The following is a 26,014-nucleotide window of genomic DNA, read 5'->3' as shown; positions in this document are numbered from 1 at the left end:
GGAAAAGTACACAACAATATAGAATGCACGAACACTTACAAAAAAGATTTTAAATCAAAATCTAAATTCAAACCTCTCGGGGATAAAGTGTTTAGTGTGTAAATGTAAAACGCTTCCCTCTGTAATAAAAGTCTGTCAACATCGCCTCCCCTTCTCGGCACCTTCACTTGTTCAATGCCAATATATCGCAAAGTCGCAAGGTTATGTTTCAATGCATTAAAATGAACGGCGATAGGATTTCGTTGATCGTTTAATCGTATATTACTTCTGTGTTCAGCAATTCGTGTTTTTAAACACCGTCTTGTTTTACCTATATAGGCTAAACCACAAGGACATTTAATCATATAGATCACATTTTTTGTGTTGCATGAAATCACACCTTTAATCTTTAATTGTTTACCTGAATGTGGATGACTAAAAAACTGACATTTAGTTGTAAAGTTACACTGTGCGCATTGACCACATCTATAGTTACCTTCAGGGACTGAGAAAGGATTATCCGACCGATCGGAACCTTGATCTGCTCTCACTATCATTTGTCGCACATTAGGAGCTCGTTTAAAAACAATTCGTGGAGGATCTTTACAACAGTGTCTCATAACAGGGTCTGAATTTAATATATGCCAATGTCTACGTACTATATTTGCAAACTCATTACTTAAAGCCGAATATTGAATAATACAAGAAATCCGTGTGTTAGTAGGTTTTAGTGTTTTGCATATATTAAATTCAGACCCTGTTATGAGACACTGTTGTAAAGATCCTCCACGAATTGTTTTTAAACGAGCTCCTAATGTGCGACAAATGATAGTGAGAGCAGATCAAGGTTCCGATCGGTCGGATAATCCTTTCTCAGTCCCTGAAGGTAACTATAGATGTGGTCAATGCGCACAGTGTAACTTTACAACTAAATGTCAGTTTTTTAGTCATCCACATTCAGGTAAACAATTAAAGATTAAAGGTGTGATTTCATGCAACACAAAAAATGTGATCTATATGATTAAATGTCCTTGTGGTTTAGCCTATATAGGTAAAACAAGACGGTGTTTAAAAACACGAATTGCTGAACACAGAAGTAATATACGATTAAACGATCAACGAAATCCTATCGCCGTTCATTTTAATGCATTGAAACATAACCTTGCGACTTTGCGATATATTGGCATTGAACAAGTGAAGGTGCCGAGAAGGGGAGGCGATGTTGACAGACTTTTATTACAGAGGGAAGCGTTTTACATTTACACACTAAACACTTTATCCCCGAGAGGTTTGAATTTAGATTTTGATTTAAAATCTTTTTTGTAAGTGTTCGTGCATTCTATATTGTTGTGTACTTTTCCCAGAGATGGGTTGCGGTTGGAAGGGCATCCGCTGCGTAGAGACTTGCTGGATTGGTTGGCGGTTCATTCTGTTGTGGCGACCCCGGATTGGTAAAGGGACTAAGCTGACAAGAGAATGAATGAATGAATTGTTGTATACTAAATATGTACATAATGTTTTTTGCCCCTAGGTCTACTGGCTTTGTTTGAGTGATGTAATTTTGTGCAGGTGTGATGTGCTATATCTATCTAGCCTATAGAATACTGTCTCCGAGGAATTCTATAGTGAGAATTTGTATTTGTATTTTAAATGTCTGTTTGTAATTGTATTCATGTTTTTTCACATTGTTTAAGATGTATATTATTGTATGCAATTGTTCCTGTTTACCGGCTTGTTAGCTGATTGTGATAATTGACTGCAGGTGTTGTGTAGAGCTGTTTGTCTATTTCTGGAGGACTTCCATTTGCAACGCTTTACCTGATGAAGACCATGTCGGTCGAAACGTAGTGTTTTTGTAATTATGACTAATAAAATTTTTTGAGAGCTAAAGTGGCAGTGTGCCGACCTACTTTGAATCTTTTGCTACTTATAATTTAGTTTTCTCAAGTACTCACCTAGGTGTGTGTGTGTGTGTGTGTGTGTGTGTGTGTGTGTGTGTATATTATTAGCCCTGATAATAATTTTCTTCTGGAGAAAGTCTTATTTGTTTTATTTAGACTAAAATAAAAGCAGTTTTGAATAAAAAAAAAAAACATTTTAGGGACAAAATGATTAGCCCCTTTAAGCTATTTTTCGACTGTCTACAGAACAAACTCTCGTTATACAAAACTTGCCTAATTACCGTAACCTGCCTAGTTAACCAAATTAACCTAGTTAAGCCTTTAAATGTCACTTTAAGCTGTATAAAAGTGTCTATATCTAGTAAAATATTATTTACTGTCATGGCAAAGACAAAAGAATTTAGTTATTAGTAATGAGTTATTAAAACTATTATGTTTAGAAATTTGTTGAAAAAAAATCTTCTCTCCGTTAAACAGAAATTGGGGAAAAAATGAACAGGGGGCTAATAATTTTGACTTCAACTGTATATACATGCTAGAAATCCATAAAACCCTACATTTCAATGGGGAATAACACATTCATGTATGCTGACCAGTTGATTCAACAAGTTCTTATCTATTGCAACCCAAGTTGTCCCAAATGACTCCTTCCACCCCTAATAAACCCAATATACCTCCATCACACACATGCAATCAGTACTACATGATCCCAAAAAATAAAGCCCGATGAAATAAATGGCTCAGTCAGCGTCAGTGCCAATGGCTTTCACTGAGTGAACAGCTGGGGAGTGGACGGAGCCATACCAGGGTTCAAGTCAAGCAAACAGCTGAACACAATGCCAGGAGCAACAGAGGTGCCTCGCCTCATCCATCTTCACCCCTCCCCACCCCCGCCAGCCCGCTGGTAGTGGTACGTCCCAGCCGCCTAAGAAAAGACACCATTTCCTGTCAATCGGGCTCTCTATAAACACATACTGGCCTTCCTTCCAAATGCACTCGCAATCTCCCACTCGGCGGTGGTGCTGCTTTTCATTTTCCCAAACCCCCTTTTGCTTTTTCACACTTGGAAAGAAACAAAGAGTCCTTCTCCGAGCACGTCGGGGCATGCGCTGAGAATGGTATTCATTAGGCTGTTTATTGATCTTGTGGCTCTTGACTTTGTTATGGTTCTCATTTATTTTCTTTAGGCGACCCTCGTAGACACAGACAGGAAGAAGGAGTGAGAGAGAGAGAGAGAGAATATGAGTGGAGGAGTGAGAGAGAGAGAGAGAGAGAGAGAGAGTTGGGTAGTTTAATGGCCCTTTTGTTTAAGCGAACTGTAAAGTACATCAATTGTAACAGCGAGGTTCTTCATGTAATTGTTGTGTCATAAAGGCTGAGTGTGACAAAAGAACAAACAAAAAGAACAGATCCGAAAGTGCAAAGCAGGAAGCTAGGAATTCTAATAAAATCTGAGGCCTTTTCAAGGTGGAGAAAAACTTTTATAAATGCAGAAAAATATGCCAACTATGCAGCATTTGTGTGTGTTTTTTATGGGAATGTGTGGTGTTTTGGACTAAAGAAACACTTTGCACAGTCAATATTAAATACATAAAAATGTAAAATATCATTTTAAAACTAATATGCAGTGAAGACATAAAGGCAAAAATGTACGGTTATATACGCATCTCCTTGCCAATCTAGTCTTTATTGACTCTTTAAAATCCTATGATTATTAAAGAGTGCTTTGCTTTTATCTTCCAGTTGAAGTAGTTAAATACAAGAATTTTCAAGGTATCATTTGCTTTTATATTGCAGATTAAAAGTGTGTATATGAAAGCTTGTAGATTGATTTTTGACTGTAAAATTATGACACTTTCAGAAATAAAAGTACAAAACAAAAGGTACACTACCACTTACTGTAGGCATGGGCCAATTTAGTTTCATGACAGTATGATAACCTTGGATAAAAATATTCCGGTCTCACGGTATTGTTGTACTGCTCGAAAATAAGTTCTTTTAAAATGTCTGGTTTTAAAAAAACATACATTTTTCCACCATTGAATACAATATATTTTATTTTAGGAGACATTTCAAATGTTTTGGAGCAGTAAACATGTCAGGCTAAATAATTAAAATAAATCGTTGACTTCTGCTTTCTTCATTAGTTTCAAAAACACAGATAAAACACATATAAAAAAAACTTACATATACCTTAGAAAATTTTGGTGGTTTTGAAACCTTGACTTTTTCAAACTGAGGTAAACCTTGAAACCGGTTATCTACTACCAATACCACTACTGCCTACTACCATAAAAGAGGTACACATAGGTATAAAATCTCCACATAGGTACCTTAATGAAACATTTTTTTTTTTAACTTTTAAGGGACCCTGAGGTCCACATTTGTACCTCTAAGGTGCATTTTTACATGAATGTATTATATCATATTATTCTGAGGATGGCAGACCTTTTTTTCAGTAAATCTTAAAACTATTTTCATCTTTTAACAAAACTACACTTCTAACTCTTGAAATTAGATATTGCAGTACTGCTAACATAGTTGGCTCCTGAGTGATGAACTGATTGTTTTGCTTCTAAAAGTATAAAATTGTTTGTATACTGTCTTTCAGAAACTGTCTTAACTCTGCTATTTCTTCTTTAAACTAATCTTTAAAGGATTTTAAAAATATTTAATATTTTGTACTTTAAAAAACCTGCAAACACATTTGTCTTTTTTTTTTTAGTTTTTAAAGCAATGCTAATTTCAAACGAATATCCAGTGTCACTTCTCATGTGAATTATTATTTTTTTTAATAAAAGATTGATTAAGGAACATGCTTTATTCGTAAAAAAATTATAAAAATACTTTAATTATTCAAAAGCGATCAGTGTGTGCATTCTTTTACAAATAATATTTATAACAAATTATTCTGACGATGACAGACCTTTTTTCAGTAAATCTTAAAACTATTCTCTTTCCACAACTTCACTTCTAACTCTTGAAATTAGATATTGCAGTACTGCTAACATGGTTGGCTCCTGAGGGATGAACTGGTTGTTTTTCTTCCAATTGTATAAAATGTCTGTACACTGTCATTCAGAAACTGCCCTGACTCTGCTATTTCTTCTCAAAACTAATCTTTGATTAAATTTTAAAAGAATTTATAGTTTGTACTGAAGAGCATTTTTTCGAGTCATTAAAACAATGCATCATTTACAATTTTACATCTAATGTTTTGCTTTAATTATACAGACACAATCTGTAACATTCATTTAACCATCATAGTAAATTATTCAGACGCAAAAATGCAAATATGTGCATTTCCCTATAGATGAATGAAGTATATAAATGCATCCTGATGATGCCAGACTTTCTCTTCAGTTCCAACTCAAACACGCAGTCACCTTCCTTCTCATCTTTTACCACAGCAACACTTCTAACTCTTGAAATTCAATGTAACAGAAGTGCTAAAATGCATGGCTCTGATTTCTTTTACTTCTTAATATATAGAAGCATCTGTGCACCTTCAATCACAAACCGAAACTCTGCAATTTCTTCTCTCTGCCTGAAAATCTTTTGTTAGAATCTGTTCCTTATAGTCTGAGGGCGAAGAAGAAAAAAAAAGAGTTGACTTGGACATTTAATCCAACTTCATAGTGCTGACCCAAGTTCCTCCCCCTCCCTCCTATCCCCGTCCAAGGAGGTTGAACTCCAGAAGAAATCCCCACTGGGCCACTAACTTTCCCCCCAACTTATCCTGCTCACCCTCCCTCGCTCCTTCTCTCTCTCTCTCTGGAGCTCAAGCTATTCTCCATCACTCTCCACCACCTCTGCTTCACTCCCTCGCTTTCCCTCCTTTTCCTTCTGTTTTCAAACTTAGACTCGTCCAGCCCTGCTACACTTTTTAAACAACCCAGAGGAACATCTTTAAAGACGGATTTGTTTTCGCTCCGTCTTAAAGGCCTCTCTCTCTCTCTCTCTCTCTCTCTCTTGCTCTCTCGCCATTCCCTCCTTCCTGTCATGTGACAAAATTGCAATGACAAACAGAGCCAGAACTGCTGGAAATCCATCTCACTTAGCTGGCCTGCTGTCATCTCCGCTTTCAGGCCAGACGAGCCGCTCCAGATGAGCCGATCTCAGGCGTCCAGTCACGGAGACCAGGCTCAGAATCAGGTTTAACTGCTGAATGACTCACCGATGCGGACCTCAGATAGCAGACGTATGCATTTGAGATATTAGCCAGGACTGCTTTGACTGTGTGTTTGTGTGTGGTCTTTGAGGGAATGATGAATCACTCTTTAATATCTCAATTGTTTCTTCTAGACAGCACTGAGATTGAATGGATGACGAATGAAGAGGGCAAATACAAATAGGCATAACTTAAACCACAAATAAATACTGGCATCCTGCTTATTGTGCTTTTAATGAATACACACAATACAGTGTGTATATATATATATATATATATATATATATATATATATATATATATATATATATATATATATATATATATATATATATATATATATATATATGCATGCAGTGGTCCCTCGCTATAACGCCGTTCACTTTCTAACACCTTGCAGTGCGATGAGCTCTGCATCCTGATTAGTGCATTGGGTTTTGCATCTTGACAGGCTATAGACGATTGTCAATCAATCTCCTCCGTGCCATGTCTCCTGTACAGTACAGAATGCGTTCAGCTTGCCAAATTTACATAAATCTCAGATTGCTAGCAGTGTGACTCTGAAGTGCTGTACTGTAAGTTTTCTCCCCACAATGTTGATGAAATGTTCTGCACCATCAATGGCACCTGCGGTAGCACCCAGTTCCCAAAAGGCAGAGAAAGATGCTAACCATTGCACAAAAAGCTGAAGTTACACGGCTGTAGGGTGTTATTACGGAATAAATAAATGAAGATCAAGTGGTTTTGATCTTTGGTTTCATTCTATAATACTGGACTTATTTATTTATTTTTTTTACAAAGGTTTAAACTTTGAGAGTTTTTAAACGAAAAATGTGAAAATGTTAATGCCTGTCTGAGAAAAGTGTATAAAGTGTGTAGTAAAGGGTTTTGCAACTTTAAAACATCTATAATAAGTTAAAAAAATGAAGCGGACTAGCGGATTTTGCCTATTGCGGGTTATTTTTAGAATGTAACTATATATATAAATATATATATACACAGTGCATCCAGAAAGCATTCATAGCGCTTCACTTTTTTCACAATTTTTTGTTACAGCCTTACTCCAAAATAGATTAATTAATTTCCTCAAAATTTTACACACAATAACCCCAATAATGGGTCATCTCCATAAACTCCAACTGGTTAAGAACCATGCAGCTCATGTCATCTCTAGGACCCCATCTCACGAGCATGTCACACCACTCCTCTATCAGCTTCACTGGCTTCCAGTAAAGTATCGTACTGATTTTAAAATATTACCTCTAACTTTCAAGGCACTTCATAATCTCGCTCCTCAATATTTCACTGAACTTCTCCATATCTACACCCCTTCTCGTACCCTTAGATCAGCCAACAACTCAACCCTGGTACCATCTCGCTCTCGACTGAGCACAATGGGAGACAGATCTTTTAGCTCTATGGCTCCTTGGCTATGGAACTCACATCCTTTAGATCTAAGGAGCAGCGATAGTCTTCACACTTTAAAATCCCGCCTAAAGACCCATCTTTTTAAGCAAGCTTTTACTTAACATTTTTTATCATGTTTTTATTATGTGCTTTTAAATTCACTATTGTGTTTTAACTTGTTTAGTCAATGATTGTTTTTAGTAATGTTTAATTTGTTTTAGCATGTCTGCTGATGCTTATTGTAAGGCAACCTTGGGTGTCTAGAAACGCACCTTTAACAAATAAAATGAATTACTATTATTAGTATTAGTATTATTATAATGACAATGTCAAAAAAGATTTTTTGAAACTGTTGCAAATTTATTAAAAATAAAAAACCTGAAAAATCATAGTTAGCATTGTAGCATCACAGCAAAAAGGTTTCTGGTTCGACTCCCGGCTGGGTCAGTTGGTTTTCCTCTGGGTGCTCTGGTTTCCCCAGTCAAAAGTCATGTGCTATAGGCGAATTAAATAAACTAAATTGTCTGTAGTGTATGTGTGTGTGGGTGTTTCCCAGTACTGGGTTTCAGCTGGAAGGGCATCTGCTGTGTAAAACAGATGCTAGATAATTGGTGGTTCATTCCGCTGTGGCGACCCTTGATGAATAAAGGGACTAACTCGAAGGAAAATGATAGATGAATAAACGAATGTTCAGGTGTAGTAGGTGACTTCTAGCTAAAATCTTTTCTTCAGAAGGACACTATAGAAAACTTTCAGTTTAATCTGGTCTTTGGTGATACATATAGGCCCAGTTTCACAAACAGGGCTTAGGTTAAGCCAGGACTAGGCCTTAGTTAAATTAGGCTATTTAAGACACATGGCCTTAGAAAAATGGCCTCAGAAAAATATTACTGGTGTGCACCTGGAGACAAAAAAATGACACTGACATATTTTAAGACTGAGTTGAGACAGCTTAAACATGCTATTTAATCTTGACTAGCCTTAAACCTTGTTTGTGAAACCGGGGGATAAAGTTTTTCTACATCTTTGATGACTTAGCAAATTACCATCATTTGTTTTTCATGTCATTTGAACTATCCCTTTAAATATAGATATTCATACAAAACGGATTATGCCAAAACATATGTACAGTAAACAAACAAGAAAATGAGAGTATTAATAATCAGAAAGTTGTTTAATTATAAAACAAACACAATTTCAGCTGTAAAGCAGCTCTAAATAGACAATAGTGTCATTATGCAGCTGAATTTAGTGATTCAGTTGGTTCACTGAAAGCATCATTAAGTTCATGAAAGTTCATAGAGTTCATTATGAAGCAAACTCAGCTCAACTATAAAGCAGAAGATAATGGTGTCATAATTCAGCACAGTTTAGCTAAAGTGTTATTCTCATCCGTTCAGTGTCAGTTCTGTCACACGTATGATATTAAGTGTATTTTGAACTGTAATTCAAATTCTAAATATCTGCTTTTGTACTCCACAGATCAAATTAAGTCAAACAGGTTTGAAGGGTGAGTAAATGATGATAGATTATTGATTTCTGGATGAACTAGCTCTTTAAATGAAACATAATTATGACTCCTGAGCAAGCTCTGAGCAAGAAAATTTCCCCCGGGGCCTGAAATGTTTATAGGAAGGATTGATTGAGCATGCATTGCCTATTCTGCTGTTTTTTTTTTTTCTTCTTCTTTACATCTGCGGACCATGTTGTACAGTTCAGGAAGTTTGCGCAGATTGTAAGCAACAGAGAGTCATGTGTTTCTGTGTGTGTGGATGTGTCCAGACAGATTGCCGGTGATGACAGAGACACAGAACACCGCTTCATTGCAGCTCCGTCTGCACACACACGCCTCAGATTACCACAACTAGTCCTTGTAGCTCCCTCAGGGAACAGTCAGATGTTGACACACATATGCATACCAGTCAAACACACTTTTTGAGTCATGAAACACACACCTTCGGCACACAAGAAACACTCTGCGATGCTCAATCACAACAGCATATGCTGCGCAAAAGAATGCATGTTTCAACACACTGAGGCATCCCAGAATTCCCCGTCTATGAGCCTCAACATCCATGTCTCTACACAAAAAAAGGTTCAATTTATTACTAATTAAAGATAAATGTAAAAATGTTTTGATTTAATAAATGATTAGAATTAAATAATAGCTTCTTTATTTATATATACAGTTGAAGTGAGATTTATTACCCCCCTGTATATATTTCCCCAATTTCTTTTTAATGGAGAGATTCATTTTTCAACACTTTTCATTTTTAAACATATCAGTTTTAATGATTTATTTCTAAAAGCTGATTGTTTCTTTTAACTTGATGACAGTAAAAAATATTCAACTGGATAGTTTTCAGGGTATTCAGCTTAAAGTGCTGTTTAAAGACTTAACTAGGTTAATTAAGTTAATTAGACAAGTTAGGGTAATTAGGCAAGTCATTATATAACAGTGGTTTGTTCTGTAGACTATCAAAATATATATTGTTTAAGGAGGCTAATAATAATGACCTTAAAAATGTAACCACTTTTATTCTAGCTAAAATAAGTCTTTCTCCGGAAGAAAAAATATAGCAGGAAATACTATAAAATATCCCTTTCTCCTTTCTTTTTGGAAAATATATAAAAAAATATATATAATAATAATATTAATTTTGGCTAATTATTTGACTAATAATTTTGACGTCAAGTATATATATAGCTGACAAATAACAATACCTTTTTCAAATTAATTCATTGCTAAAATTTTAATTTAGTAAAATATTTCTAATATTTATTGTTTGGCACGTCACGGTGGCGCAGTGGGTACTCTCTGATTAAACTCATCCTGTGTGATTTATAAGCTTTTTGAGAAATTAGGACGTCACCAATGCCCTCATATTTCACCTCCTTTTTGTAATACCTGTGTCATACCCATGTCATTATACAGATTTGTGTCCTGATATATCACAAAGACACGTACATACACACCGTTAAAGTCAAAATTATTAGCCCCCCTTAGATTTTTTTTTTTACTTTCTTTAAATATTTCTCAAATGATGTTTAACTGAGAAAGGACATGTTCACAGTATGTCTGATAATATTTTTTCTTCTGGAGAAAGTCTTATTTGTTTTATTTTGGCAAGAATAAAAGAAGTTTTTAAAAACATTTTAAGGTCAATATTATTAGCGACTTTAAGCTATTTTTTTTTCAATAGTCTACAGAACAAACATTGTTTAACAATACTTGCCTAATTACCCTAACTTGCCTGGTTAACCTAATTAACCTAGTTAAGCCTTTAAATGTCACTTTAAGCTGTATAGAAGTGTCTTGAAAAATATCTAATGCAATATTATGTGCTGTCATCATAGCAAAGATAAAACAAATCAGTTATTAGAGGTTAGTTATTAAAACTATGTTTAGAAATGTGTTAAAAATATATTCTCTCTGATAAACAGAAATTGGGAAAAAAACAAACGATGGGGCTAATAATTTAGGGGAGCTAATATATATATATATATATATATATATATATATATATATATATATATATATATATATATATATATATATATATATATATATATATATATATATATATATATATATATATTTGTCATTTTATCATTTAATTTAATAAATTATTCCTGTGATTTTAAAGATGAATTTTCAGCTTCATTATGTCAGTCTTCAGAGTGACACAATCATTCAGAAGTCACTCTAATATTAATTATTTATTTTAATAATAATAATTATTATTATTATTGGTATTATAATGGATAATGGTAATAGTAATAAAAGCAATAATGACTGGAGTAATAATTGCATTTGAAACTACAAAGAATAAGAAAGCAGTTATTTAAAATTTTACTAAATATTTATCAATTTAACATTTTTTACATTTAATAATGCCATCTTGATGAACAGAATAACTTTGTTTACAATTAAACCGGTAGTTTATATATATATATATATATATATATATATATATATATATATATATATATATATATATATATATATATATATATATATATATATATATATATATATATATATACATACATACATACATACATATATACATATATACATATATTATATTTTACTCTACATTTTTACTAGTATTATTATTATCAACATCAGTAAGACTGCCTCAGTATATGAAAAGCCCATCTCAACACCAGCGCTCGGACATTCATCATGGCGTCCACCTCGAGCAACACCGTACACATGTTCAGCTCTGAGGAGACGTGTAATCTTATCCTGACATCTTACTCGTACACACAATACATCTCCCCGAGAGTCTGGAAGTGTCACTTGAAGCCCAGACCAAAGGGGAAAACAGAGCTAGGAGACAGGCTGTTCCAGTCCTCGCTCGGCCTCCTCGTGTTCTGCACCGCACAAAAAAAAAAAAAAAAAAGAAACAGTAAAACTTTTCACAAACTTATCAAACTTGGCCATCTCTCAAACAAGCCTTCGCTCTGTCTCTGTGCCTCTCTCTCTCTCTTTCTCTCTCTCACCCCCCACTGTTTCTTTCTCTCTCTTGGCATGCCAGTGTTCTTGCTTCCTTAGTATTCTCATGACTTTTAACATGAGGTATTCAAAACTGGAAAGCACATGTTTTGTAGTTATGATCTTGTCTGTCAAATAGTTAACCGCTCCTCCTATTGACTTTGAAGCCACACCCCTTCAACCAAGCCTCCTCCCCTCATCCACTTGGAAACCCCGCCCATTTTTGGTAGCCATGGTAAAATTCTAATTCTGCATGCGCCCAGTTCTGCCTGTTGCAACAGCTGAAGCTCCGCCCCCTCTCAACGCTTCTCTATTTATCTTCATCTGTCATCGTGCTGAAATGCACTCTTTACCTTTCAATACTCGCGCACACTCTGCACCTCAGCCATAGTCTGGAACGGGGGGATCAAGGAAGGAAATCCACATAGGAGTGGAGGGGCAGAGGAGAGGAAAAGTAATCCGCCGGATTTTAGGGATAGAGTCAGTCGAGCTGAGACTCCATTTGTGAACAATTTGCAAAATTCCCAAACTGAGCCCTTAATGACCTGGCAGATCGAGGCCACTCCTGACTCTGTCTCCTTCTCGGACTGCGCTTACGCCAGCTCTTCTGAAAACAGACATATGTGTGGGAGTCACTCGTGGCCACAATTATTAACAAAGACTTCATGAATTCCCTTTCTCACAAGGGCCTTGCACTGCATTGGTGATTACAGCAATGCAGACGCTGATAGGAAATACAAAGCAGAAGCAATGATGAACAACAAAGAGCCGAAGACGTCTGTGTAAACAGTCTCTGTAAGAATGAAATCAGATGTTTACTTTCCTAATGCCAGCTACCAGACTAGTTTGCACAATATTTGCTTGTAATGACCTTCCAAGTTTGATCAAAATATTATATTTTGTTTTTAATCATCAAAATATGAGAAATATTTTGGAATATAATAGACATTACAGGATATGCTTTTCTGCATTGTCCTGAACATTCATGAATTTACTTGTCGGCTTAGTCCCTTTATTAATCCGGGGTCGCCACAGCGGAATGAACCGCCAACTTATCCAGCAAGTTTTTATGCAGCGGATGCCCTTCCAGCCACAACCTATCTCTGGGAAACATCCACACACACACATTCATACACTACGGAATACACTACGGACAATTTAGCCTACCCAATTCACCTGTACCACATGTCTTTGGACTGTAAGGGAAACCGGAGCACCCGGAGGAAACCCACGCGAATGCAGGGAGAACATGCAAACTCCACACAGAAAACGCCAACTGAACCGAGTCTCGAACCAGTGACCTTCTTGCTGTGAGGCGACAGCACTACCTACTGCGCCACTGCTTCGCATGTCCTGAACATTATATATTATATACTTACAGTGCTAAACATAATTGAGTATACCCCATTTTGAAAATGAATATTTTTATAAATTTCTCAGTAAACATAGGCAATGTATTTTGCTGTATTTAAACAAAACATACTTATTAAACATATTTATTGATTAAAATAATATTTTAGTCACAAAACATATTCAGAAATTAAAAGATAAAACAATTAAATTGAAGCAAAATATTGCAAAAAAAAAAAGACAACCTACAAAATTACAACAAAATTTTTTCATTTTTTTCATATAAATTTGGCTGTACTAGTTTTTGGACTGTTGAATATATAAATATGTTTTATGTGTCAAAGCACACAAAATCTTTACAAATTTCTCTCTCAGAAACAAACGTCCACGGTAAGAAAAAAAATCCATAAAAATATGGTTTAAAAAATGGCAGCTGTGATTGCTCGAATTTTACATGTTAAAAATATGGTATGAATGTACAAATTAAAATAAAATTATGAGAGTCATAAGATGAACCAAAGCTCATCACAAACAACTTTTCCACAAGCAGAGAAGAAGCATAATGATAAATAGAAGGTGCTCAGTGTCATTCAATAAACGTTATATATCAACATCAGAAATAAAACTCTAATAATCATAACTGAAAGGGAAAAAATAAAAAGAAGCAGAATTATGTCAACAAAAAAGCATATAATTGACAACTCAGGCTCATTCTAAAAAGGTACCGCTATATACATTTTTATACATTTTGCAGACCGCTGGTAAACACACAATATTGCATAGAACTACAAATCTGCCACTAAATGGACTACAAGATCCAGTCATGCACCACTCACACACCTGACCTAGGTCTCCATGATTGCAGACAGACACAGCTGAAGCTACGCATGAACTGATTACATTGACTATAAAGTGAGCCGGTTTTGACCTTCGCTTTGTTTTGTTGTTTATCCCTGTCTGCTGCCTGCCTTCTGACCACTCTCCTGTTATTTTGACTACGACTCTGAATTTACCTGTATACATCTGTTTGCCCCTGTGTTGACCGTTGCTCCAAAATATTTAACATGTATCCTAAAATAAAATACATTGTAGATATGTAGATATTGTTTATATATATATTAAGAATGACTTATTTTAGAGTAATAATCACAATACCGTGAAATTGTTACATTTTTATCCAAGGTTATAATACTGTCATAAACCTATTGGCCCATGCCTAAGTGGTAGTGTACCTTTTGTTTTGTACCTTTATTTCTGAGAGTGTTATAATTTTACAATCAAAAATCAATCCACAAGCTTTCATAGGCACACCTTTAATCTGCAATATAGAAAGCAAATAATACCTTTAAAATTCTTGTATTTAGCTACTTTAACTGGAAAACAAGAATAAAGGACTCTTTAATAATCACAGGATTTTATAAGAGTCAATAAAGGCTAGATTGGCAAGGAGATATGTGTGATACGTGACCATGACTTTCCGCCTTCATGTCTTCAAAAGCGAGTGTCTGTCAGGTTTCAGGAGGGGAGTGATCCAACAAAATCATCAAATGCAAACTTGTATTCACTTCTGGCTCCATTCTGGCACAAAACGCCCACTGTTCACGATCCAATCAATTCCCACGGGATAAAATCACGTCCCGGCTCACATTTTTTTCCACTTTGAGTATTTTGCTTCAGTCGGAAAATATGCCATATTAAGAAAGTCAAATGTGTTGCGAATAACATTGGTTGTGGACTATAATCTGTCATTTTTCATGGCACCAATTCTTCATCATCTGCTTCCAGCCTAACTAGACTTAAAAAAAAAATCAAACAACAAAAGCAAAGGATCGGAAAATTCACAATAAGAATAATAATCATCTAGCAGAACGTCTCAATCTCCGACTGTTTACAGTAGAAGAAAAGCGCTGATGGTGATGAGTGAATGAACGGAGAGGAACCTGGCAGGAAAGCAGAGGTGGAGATGAAAGATGCCGGAGTCTCTGAGGAAATGGAGAAGTGTTCAGACACATGCATCGCTCGCATTTTAATTTGATCCCTCTTGCGCATAAACTCGTGCCAGCTGCTTAGGAAAGCCAACACTTTGACGGGAAAATGTTTCTGTAAATAAATAATTAGACACAATGTAGCGCTTGTGCCTTGGCCTTTTAATGACACAGACACGTTATTTTCCACTTTTTCCAAACACATTTCTTCATCAATGATCCTTTATTCTACGTGTGATCACTTAGGGCTGCATGATTAGGACAAAAATCCCACTTGTTCAATATTTCTCGTGACATTATAATCCCAATGATTCATTTAAAGACTTATAATAGTTTCATGATTACAGAACTAATAGTATTTTCTTTAAAATAATTTATTTACCCTTACCCCTTCTCTTTACCCCTCGTTTTGCAGTAGGGGTGTCCCAATTTCCATAGCTTGAAGACATAGGGCTTTGAGGAAGGGCTAGATAGCCCTTGAAATGGAGATTCTTGTATAGCAGTCCCACAACATACTGTCACATCAGTCACTCGATGACACTCGAATACCCTGTCAGAAAAGTCTGGTGGCTGGGAATGACCTTTTTACAATGTCCGCTATAATGTTAATATTGTTTTCTTGTGTTTACACAGATGAATATGGCCACGGTGTAAATACACAGCACAGGTCAGATCTTATTGCCACATTATATTGTTATGATAGCATGATATATGCATTCAGTGATTTCCTGAGGATAAATACAAAAAAATAACGTAGTAGGAATAACTACAGCAGTCACCATCGTCAATCTCATATGAAGCAAGAGATTGCAATGACATATGATGCATGTGCTGTAGTGCTGTCCCATTTCTTAGAGGGGAAATTTGAAGCCCTTCCCCTTTACACTCTGTTTCAAGGGCCAAGGGGAGGGGGAGGGGAAGAGAAAGGGGTAGGATAAAAAATTAAATTGGGATTGGGCCTAAACCAAGGTCCTCTTAGGATTCAAATTAATGTTTCTATTTATTTTGAAATATAAAATGAAATAATTTGGTATATTTATCTTTGGCTCATGGTTCTCGATGATATTTAGTTTTTGGCCCTTCATATGAAAAAGTTTGGGCACCCCTGTTTTAGATGTTGAGGTCCTTTGTGATTCATTAAATGCAATTACATTTCTAACAGCACTTTGAGAGTCAAAAAACAGAAACAGGCAACACAAAATTAATACCTGTAGCTCCTGATAATACTTTGAGGTCTTATGAAATAAAACGAGCAATAAATTAAGTATTATTTACAACATCATTGTCTTAATCTACAGCCCCAATTTAACAATCATTAGACCATTCACAACTGTATGGAGCACAACCTTACAGTTTATTCATTTTATTTGTTTGTTTTGTTTACAAATCTGCTAAAATCAGCAACAATAAGCTTTTTTAAATACATGACGGAAGAAAAGAGTAAATAATAAAACTGCTTAAACTACAACAACCCTGGTATTTATGCATAACACATGTTTGTCATTATTAAAAAAGCTGAAACTCTGCAAAAAACAGTAAAAATGCCATAATCATCACTTCACTAAGCACCGCAGCTGGAATCCAAATCTTGATTAGTTTCTTTAGATTTATTGTTCAGCCCTAAAAACGAGTGCTCGTCATACAATGTTTCAACTTTACATCTCCCAGAGCTTTCAAATCACTCCGTCATACGCAAATACATCACCAGATATGGCTTCAATTATATAACCCAGAACAAAAGCACTATCACACTGCAGTTGTGCTGTTTTACTGTGTGAAAGCGTGCGACTGTACTGTTTCATTCCTGTGGGGGCAGCGAACAACAAAATGTTTGCCTTTCTCTCTCGATGACAAGCTGGAACAAGCATGCCGTTCTTTCTCATACTACACAAATGCCTTCACACAACAGCTTGGCCCCAGTCACAACAATAAAAAAAGTCCAGCTCGCAAGCCAAAAGGGAACTAATATCACTGATATGTGCGTGGAAAGCACGAGAGAGACAGCTGGGCCGAGCACAGCCCTTGCAGGAGTATTAGATTAGAGCCACACGGTCTCCGTCTGGTTCAAGGAAATGACCAAGCGGCCTTTCAAAACATCCCTCTTAGCGGCTTGGAGCACAAGGCCTCCTTCCCTGATTGGTAAAAGGTTTTCGGGAGCGTTTGGAGGGCTCAGTCGAGATGCTATCATATGGTAAGTGCTGGTAATGGGCTTCCAACTGTTTGTTTGAAGAGCTCCGATAATGACAGGGATCAACTGATAGCAGCTTCTGCACGTAAGACTCCCACACGGAGACTCGCACACAGTGACCGGCGCCCGGCCCCACGTGCACAGCTGCTTTACATATTCAACCGCTGAGCTCCGCAGATGGACGTTTCACCAGCAAAAGTGTACATTTAGGGTCTTGTTCATGTATTTGTATGAAAGAGAGCCATTACATACATATTGTTTGCTATATGGAATGCAAAAACTTTGAAGCTCAATATCTCAAAATCATTTAGAATGCAGATAGAACGTCAGAATTCCAAGGTGATGAAATATAGCAGAAAATATTAATTCAAAAAAAGAGATCTGTGAACCCCCTTCTTTATGCTGGGCACTATATTTGGTGATATGAATACAATTTCACCAGATGGCTTAATGGCTCTATTTGGAAAGAATTCAGTAATTTAGAACACATGCAAATGCTAAACTTTAACTCTATAATGCAGGGGTCTCAAACTCGCGGCCCGCGGTGCAATATTTTGTGGCCCGCGCCGACCACTGTACACTGACAGAATCAGCGGAGCGGGGAGAGAGAGCGCTCCCCGCTCCGCTGATTCTATCCGTACACAGCGGTCACTGGCATTCCCCGCCCACCGTGCAAACAAAGGGGCGGGGATGCCGGTGACATCACCACGCACCCCGCCCCTTTGTTAGACGCTGTGACGGGCGGGAAGAGTAAGGAACTCGCGCTGGCCAGAACCAAGGTAAGCTGTTCCCGCCCCTGCCTGCCACTTAGCTACCTATCTGCAGCCTGCCACCTACCTAGCTACAGCCTGCATCTTATATATATTATAGGTAGATACAGACTGGTACAGACTGATGTGACTGGAGTGGGGTGGGGGTGTTTTATTTATACATATATACGCCTTTTTTTAGGTGAGGGAATGGAAGTTTTGAGTGAGTTCCCCCACTTTTTTCCCTAGGACTTCAATAAGTCAAAGTACAGGTCTAGACTTAATGATGATCATCTTCAAGCCATACTGAGGGTCTCAACTGCTTCCGCTCTAAAGCCAAATGTGGTTCAGATTTGTGAGAAGAAGCGCTGTCAAGTCTCTGGCAGCAAGAAGTAGGCAAAAGATGCCATGTTCAGAAGAACTGTTCATAATCTTAACTCAATGTTCTATTAATGTTCAGGACACTTCATGTTCAGAAGAAATAATTAAAACTGTTAATAATGACATTTGAGGACTTTTTTTTTTGTGAAATCCCTTATGCGGCCCAGCCTCACCCAGACTTTGCCTCCTGCGGCCCCCAGGTAAATTGAGTTTGAGACCCCTGCTATAATGGTTAAACTCTGCAATTACTTATGTGTTTTAAAGCTCCTGCTTGACCATAATCACGTCTTGACAATTTGATGTTATTATTGTATTATTGATATAATATTGTATTTTCAGAAGTGAGTAGTTAGTGCGTTCCTGCATGACTAGACACCTAATTAATCTTAGGGAAGACCTGTATAATTAGGCTGGTTTCACCTGACACCAAGCGGATACCTGACACTGACCCTGACGAACTGCACACACTGTTATTAGCATGACAAAATGCTGACAAGAACAATTGACAGTTTTGTAAGTTTTGCAATGCAGTGCAGTGAAGTGAAATGAAATAATAAAACTGGCACACTCAGCAGAAGTCTATGTGGCAGCTTTATTATTTTTGCATATAATAAATGTATAATATAAAAGTTTTTCAGTGCAATCTGATGAAATGTAACGGAAAGCAATAAAATAAAAAGCTGCTCCAGAGTTTTGCTGTGTGGCCCAGTTTTAGTGTTTTATTATATTTCCGTTTTTAAGGCTTGCAATGGACTGTGAAATAAAATAAAATAATAATAATAATTGCCACTGCTGCACATGTTTTGCTGAGTTTTTTTATTTAATTTATTTTCTTTTTTTTTCTTTTTTTTTTGCATTTTTCAGTTTTGCAAAAGACAGCTCAACATAATCAAAACATGCTTTTTAAACATTATATTTGCATTTTTAAGATGCAAGATTTTACAGTTTTCACAGTAATGCTATAATATACAATAAGATGTAATATGTATAAAGTGTATAAAGCTGTCAGTTTTATTTGTTTATTATTATTTATTTATTTCATTTTTTTAATAAAAATGAAATAAAATTATGTAAAATTACATAAATTAAAATTAAATTAAATTAAATTAATAATAATTACTGTTGCACATTTTAATTGTTTTATTATTTTTTTTATATTTGTAAGTTTAAGATTTGCAATGCAGATTTGTTTGGAATTGTAATGCTATGTTATGCAATAAAAATGTAATAAATGTATAAAATGTATAAAGCTGTCAGTTTAAAAAAATGTAATTAAATAAAAAATAAATAAATAAATAAAAAAACTAAATAAAATAAAATAATTGCTGGTGCACATGTTTTGCCTAGTTTTAATTCTATTTATTTTCTTATTTTTTATATTTTTGTAATTGCATTTTTTTAAGTTTCGCAAAAGACTAAACATTGCTAAACATTTATTTCTTCATATTATATTTGTATTTTTAAGACTTACAATGGACTGAAAAATAAAATAAATTAAATAATTGCTGCAGAGTTTTTAATTTTACTCATTTTCTTAGTTTTTATATATATATATATATATTTTTTTTTTTTTTTTTTTTTTTTTTTTTTTTTTGAGAGGGAGCTGTGCCCCAGTAGATCTTTATGTCTAGTAACGCCCCTGATCAACACTTGATAACAGATATTCATATCAGCTTTTCCCTACACTGTAGTTGTCTGTTGGATGGAGTGCGTCAATAGAGCCACCATTTTAGTACAGGGTAGGGCTCCTTTGAAATGAATGTGGGATCAAGGTGCAGTGGAGTACTGGCCATCCGGAGCCAAGAACATTTATGCATATCTACGATCTGGAGTTTTCCCCGGTGGTCAGTATGCAAATATTTGGTTTTAAAAATACGAAAATTATAATTGTACATCACTTTTCTACGTTGAAGAATAAGTGATGACACGGGCATTGCCAACAAAGAGCATGTGTTTGTGTGCATGAAACTTGTATTATCCTCCCTCCCTGTTAAATTTAATCTAGTCCATGTTCTGAAACACACCCCATATCCTGCTTTCATTTCTCATACTGATGGAGGAAGTGATTTATTTTTGAAGGAATCCCCGTTATGAACGACTCATTCACTTAGTCGACAATAATACAAGTTTCTGGCACCTCAGCATCTTGTTGTCATATTTCATTTACAATCTTTGCTGATCAACAAAAATAGCATAAGTCTAGTATTTAGTGCAAGTTGGTGCTATTTTGCATTATAGTCAGTGCAGTAAGCGACTGTATTATTATCAATAATTGAGCAATAGTTCGTAACATACAAAAACGTTAAAAACTAAATTTTACCTATGAAATTTCATGCCTTTATGCTTAGTGCTTCTTGTGTGGTCATTACTATACCCATACGCTAAAGTCCAGCATCTTCACATAGGCTCAACTCTTGACTAGTGAATTTGAATGACTTTTTTTCCTGGGAGCGCTGTACAAATGTGGCGGAGCTATTGACGCATACTCAGGGTCCATATGCGATATCTAGTGTATATATCTATAAAAACTAATGCTAATCAACATCTGACCTGTCAACCTCCATCAATAATTTCCATCAAATATTCAAACATTAATTATTCTAATATTTTCCACGACGTTTTCACGCAGGTAATTGCTATTCAACCCGTCTGCATACGCCAGGCGGAAAACAAAATGTTCCTCATCTTCATGACCAGGAGACAGAGGCAGCTTGTTTATTGTGTATCAGTCTGTGTGTTTTCGCAGCAGGGTGTGTTCATGGATTCCAGCGCACCAGGATTTCATCTCCAGGTGCTCCATCAGCCCTCCCTCACGCTCTCCTTCTCCCTCTCCCCGTGAACACCTACTGGATTAGATGGGCAGCTGTGAAGGGGAGGGGGGGTGTACTGATTGACATCTAAAAGACTGGAGTGTTGTTCAGACTTGCAGAGGAGTAAAAGAGGCACAGCAGGAGAAGGCGAGTAGTGTGTGTGTGTGCGCGTGTGTGTGTGTGTGTGTGTGTGTGTGTGTGTGTGTGTGTGTGTGTGTGTGTGTGCGCGTGTGTGTGTGTGTGTGTGTTTTGAGGAGGGGGGGGAATGCATAGACTTCTGCTTTGTTGTTGCCATCCAAACCCATCACAGATTCTCCCCTCAGGACTGGAGATGAGATTTCAGATGTCTGTGGTTTGTGTTTTCCCCTAAGCTACTGTCTAAACAAGAAAAATCCACAGACTGCTCACATTCTTGCAACACAGTCTGGATCTGAAGAGTCAGTGAGTGTACTACATCTCAGCTAAGAAATAAAGGTGAATATCTTTTGTTGGAAAACTCTTGCAGCTGGTTTGAGAAAGCTGCTATTTTACTGGAATGTAATAAAATGCAGAAAGCTGACGTATTAAGCTGAGCAAAAGTATTTATGCAGGATGAAATATGTGTTAAATGGCTCTTTTCTTCTCTCCCTGGTCTCAGCCATTTGTTGTTTCTCTGTCCTCTCTCATACACACTGATCTCCTGAGGTAAGATGTAAAACAGCGCCCCCTGTGACACTAGATGTAAAATGCTGGACAGTTTCTCTTGAAAAAGCCTCTCTTTGTTTCTCCGGGGAATAAAACTAGCAAACTAGCAAAAACTTGAAAGATTCAGGAACACTGCATTTGTCGATTTCCACTTGCAGCCAAACAAGCTACAAGCAAATGTATTCTACTCATGTCATGTATAATTCACACACTGCAAGCAAAATGTGCAGCATCCATGCAAAGCATACTGCACATATCCCATAATCCCACAGTTCTAGTCTGATGATTGCAATGAAAGTAACATCACTCTTAAATCTGTTTATACAGCTATGGGAAAATGATACTTGAAATTTCTCAGGTTGCCTGGATTTTTAGGTATGGGTTTGAGTCAAATTTTAATGTTTGTTTTGTTTTATACTATAAGGGCTAAGCAAAATGACAAAAATAAAACTCAACAGTCAACTTTATCAAATGAAATAAGTGTAATTACCTCAAAATGTACTGAAAGTTAATTCTACTCATTTTAAAAGAGTTTTGAACTCTGAAGTGTTGAAGGTAATGAGTTAATTAAATACCTCATTACTAGCCCCGACAGATGCAATTAAAATCTGTGTGCGCTGAATTCTGCTGATTTTTAGATCATCATTGATTCTGTTAATTTACTTGTGTAAATGTGTGTAAATTCATACTTATTCAGTTTTTAAATTAATTCCGGTAATATTATTGACTAATATGAAAATATTTATATGATTTATTTACAATACATTGTTTTAAGTAATATTTTCCGTCTTTTAGTAGATATATTATATGAGACTTGCTTTGTTTACTAAATAAAGTGGATCTAATAGAATTTGCATTGTAAAAATTAAATACAAGTTAAAGGGTTACTTTTTATTTCCTATATTAAGGTTTAAGTTATGATTTTCCCAAAATCAAAGTTCTGCACAGAAATAGCAAAAAATGTCAGCAGATTCTATCTGGCCCTAATCATTACTTTAACTTAAATGGAGTAAGTTAACATTACTCATTAGGATTAGCTTTTGAACTTAAATGATTTGTTGCAATCAAAATTGTTTGAGTTAACTTAACGTATTGGGTTTTATAGGGTACATTCATATATATATATATATATATATATATATATATATATATATATATATATATATATATATATATATATATATATATATATATATATATATACTGGGGGGGGTAATAATTAATTAATTATCCTAATTAATTAATTAACTAATTAATAACTCTTACTTCCAACTGTAAAAAATGGCAATGGTGAGGAAAACTAAGATAGTCTTGATGCCTGCAGGCATAGCCATAGAAAGTAAATAAATCAATGAATCTCTGAACATATTTACACTTAAATAAAACAAGACACTTCAAATTACTTAAGCATTATATGGGGTATTATGTATATCATGATATCATACAATATATATCATGGTATTGTACTTTTCTGTGATTTTAATTAATTAAAAAATTTAATATTTTATTATAAAAAAAACTCTATAATATGTTTTTTTTTTTTTTACTTTAACTAAAATTCAGGGAAATTGTTTGATTATGAATGCAGAAACATTCAATGAACACTAATGAAATACAAAATACTTATCAAAAATGTAATGTTAAATAAAATGCAAAATATAAACACTGTATTTACTCTAAATGCAGTTATTCTTATTGCTGTCTGCATCCCTGTGCTGAATCTTTCTTTTTTCAGGCCATCTACATCATGAACAGTTAAATATTCCCTTACTGTGCAATAAACGTGCAATGCTTTCTTATGTGCATTTGTACACAGCATCCTTATAACTTGTACATTTATAACAAATCTGTGCATATAAGTCATCATCCAGAGCTCTTTTGTCTAATTTCATCTCTGTCTTTTACTAATTGCATCTGTCTAATGTTTGTAGTCTTTTCTCATATTCATTTTTGTGTTGTCACTTGTCACTTTATGTACACTGGAAGCTTCTGGAGCCAAAACAAAAACCTTGTGTGTGTAAAGCACACGGCAATAAAACCGATTCTGATTCTGATTCTGGAGCGTGCTCATCCAAATGACGGAAAATTATTGCCATTAAAAATATATTTTAAGACAATGGAGTTTGACACAAAATAAACTATAGAGCATAATATGGTAGACTTTTATTTCATCCATATGTTATATCATAACGTTGGCAGAATAACAAATGCTTTATTTGTTTACTACTAAATTACTGTCAGAAAATTGGTATTATGAAAATTAGCAGAGCAACAAATGCTATATTAGTAAGCTAAAACATTGGTACTGTGTGGTCTAAAAAAAATCAATACAGCGCTCAGTTACACACCATTTTGAAAATGAATATTTTTATTCATTTCTCAGTGAATATGGGTAATATATATTGTAGCATTTAAACAAAACAGATTTATTAAACAGATATATTTATTTAAATAATATTTTAGTCACCAGCAAAATATAGCAAAAAGCTACAAAATTTTTAGATTTTTTTGTTTCTCTCGATTTTTGCTATTTTTGAAAACTTTATTAAGTATTTTCCCCTAACATATACATTTGGGCTACTAATTTTTGAATCATTATTGTAAGTCATTTTGTTAGATAAGCTCCAGATTTGGTTTCGGTACTGACTAAACTAATGTATATGCACAAATATAATATTGTAAATCATCCTATGGAAAATATTAATTTAAATGAGAGATTTGTGGGGGGTGTACTCATATATGCTGAGCACTGTATCTGTATGTCTGGAATTTCTGTATGCCTAAAATGCTGTAAATGACAATACAGTTATGTGTTGAGCAGAACACATTTATTATGTTATTCTGTAAACTACTGATGACATTTCTCCAAATGGTGAAATAAAAATGTAGTCAGCCTTTTTTTTTTTTTGCAGTTAGGTTATCAGATCTTTATTAAATAAAACACCTCAACACACTAACCCATACCTACTAAATTCAAAAAATCCAGAGAAAGAATTTTTGAGTGGTCTCTCTTCCCCCACTGCTGTAGGTAATCCAAGATGCTACTTAAAATATTTATTGATTCATAATGCATTCTGTTGCATACGTAACAAGATCATAGCAGTAGCAGCATTGGTAAGAACATTACTCCATTATTCCACCCAGAGCACAGTTTTACTTTAATTAAAGGAATGCAAAAAGGTTGAATACTCACACAGAGCTGCCATTTCTTTGGGAAGGTCCGCCCCAAATCGCCCAAATAGATTGCTATTGGCCAGCAGGTCGAAAGGGGAGTGGCTCCTCATGGAATTGAAGGCAAAGGGGTAGACAGCAGGTGGGAAGCCTGTCATGTGACCCACCTGCCGTTCCCGATTGGTTGCCATGGTGACAGTTGGTTGCCAAAGGCTGGTCGGGCCAGTTGTGTGCTTCAACAGCCTGTGTCACAATGTTGGCAAACTTCACCAATCTGCGTCACGGCTCCGTGTTCACTTGTATGTGCCTGCAGGAGGAAATATATATACAAGTTAAGCATTTGTGAAATTATAAATTGTAAAACAGTTCAGCGAGTCCAAACTCTTCCACCACATACATGAAAAACCACACATTTACTCACGTTCATTTCAAGCATGACTTCAGTACTATACTCATAACACTTGTGACTGCATCAGTTTTGTGAAACAGGTTGAGCTCAAAAGAAGGATTTGATCATGAAGGCCCCTTTTAGGATATGCTGTCATTAACACCAATGTCAATGTCAATGTTATTTATATAGCACTATTTAACACAACCAGAGGTTGAACAATGTGCTGCACAGTACAAATCACAACAGAGAAAAAACAAATATATATATATATATATATATATATATATATATATATATATATATATATATATATATATATATATATAAAATTATAGCTAAAATAGAC

General features: G+C 35.4%; 1 protein-coding gene across 21 annotated transcripts in view; it reads right to left on the bottom strand.

Annotated features, from left to right (window-relative positions):
• rarga (retinoic acid receptor gamma a) overlaps window positions 1-26,014 on the bottom strand; it is a 175,182-nt gene that overhangs the window by 55,112 nt on the left and 94,056 nt on the right. For all 21 annotated transcript variants that reach the window (XM_073937978.1, XM_073937983.1, XM_073937987.1 and 18 more), the window contains one exon: window positions 25,300-25,584. In XM_073937978.1, the coding sequence (XP_073794079.1) occupies window positions 25,300-25,468 (169 nt within the window). In that variant the 5' untranslated portion in view covers window positions 25,469-25,584. The remainder of the gene's footprint in view (window positions 1-25,299; window positions 25,585-26,014) is intronic.

The sequence above is a fragment of the Danio rerio genome, chromosome 23 (assembly GCF_049306965.1).
Source record: "Danio rerio strain Tuebingen ecotype United States chromosome 23, GRCz12tu, whole genome shotgun sequence".
Classification (NCBI taxonomy): Eukaryota; Metazoa; Chordata; class Actinopteri; order Cypriniformes; family Danionidae; genus Danio; species Danio rerio.
Note: the sequence above shows the minus strand (reverse complement) of the source record. Positions and strands in the feature narration are given on the sequence as shown.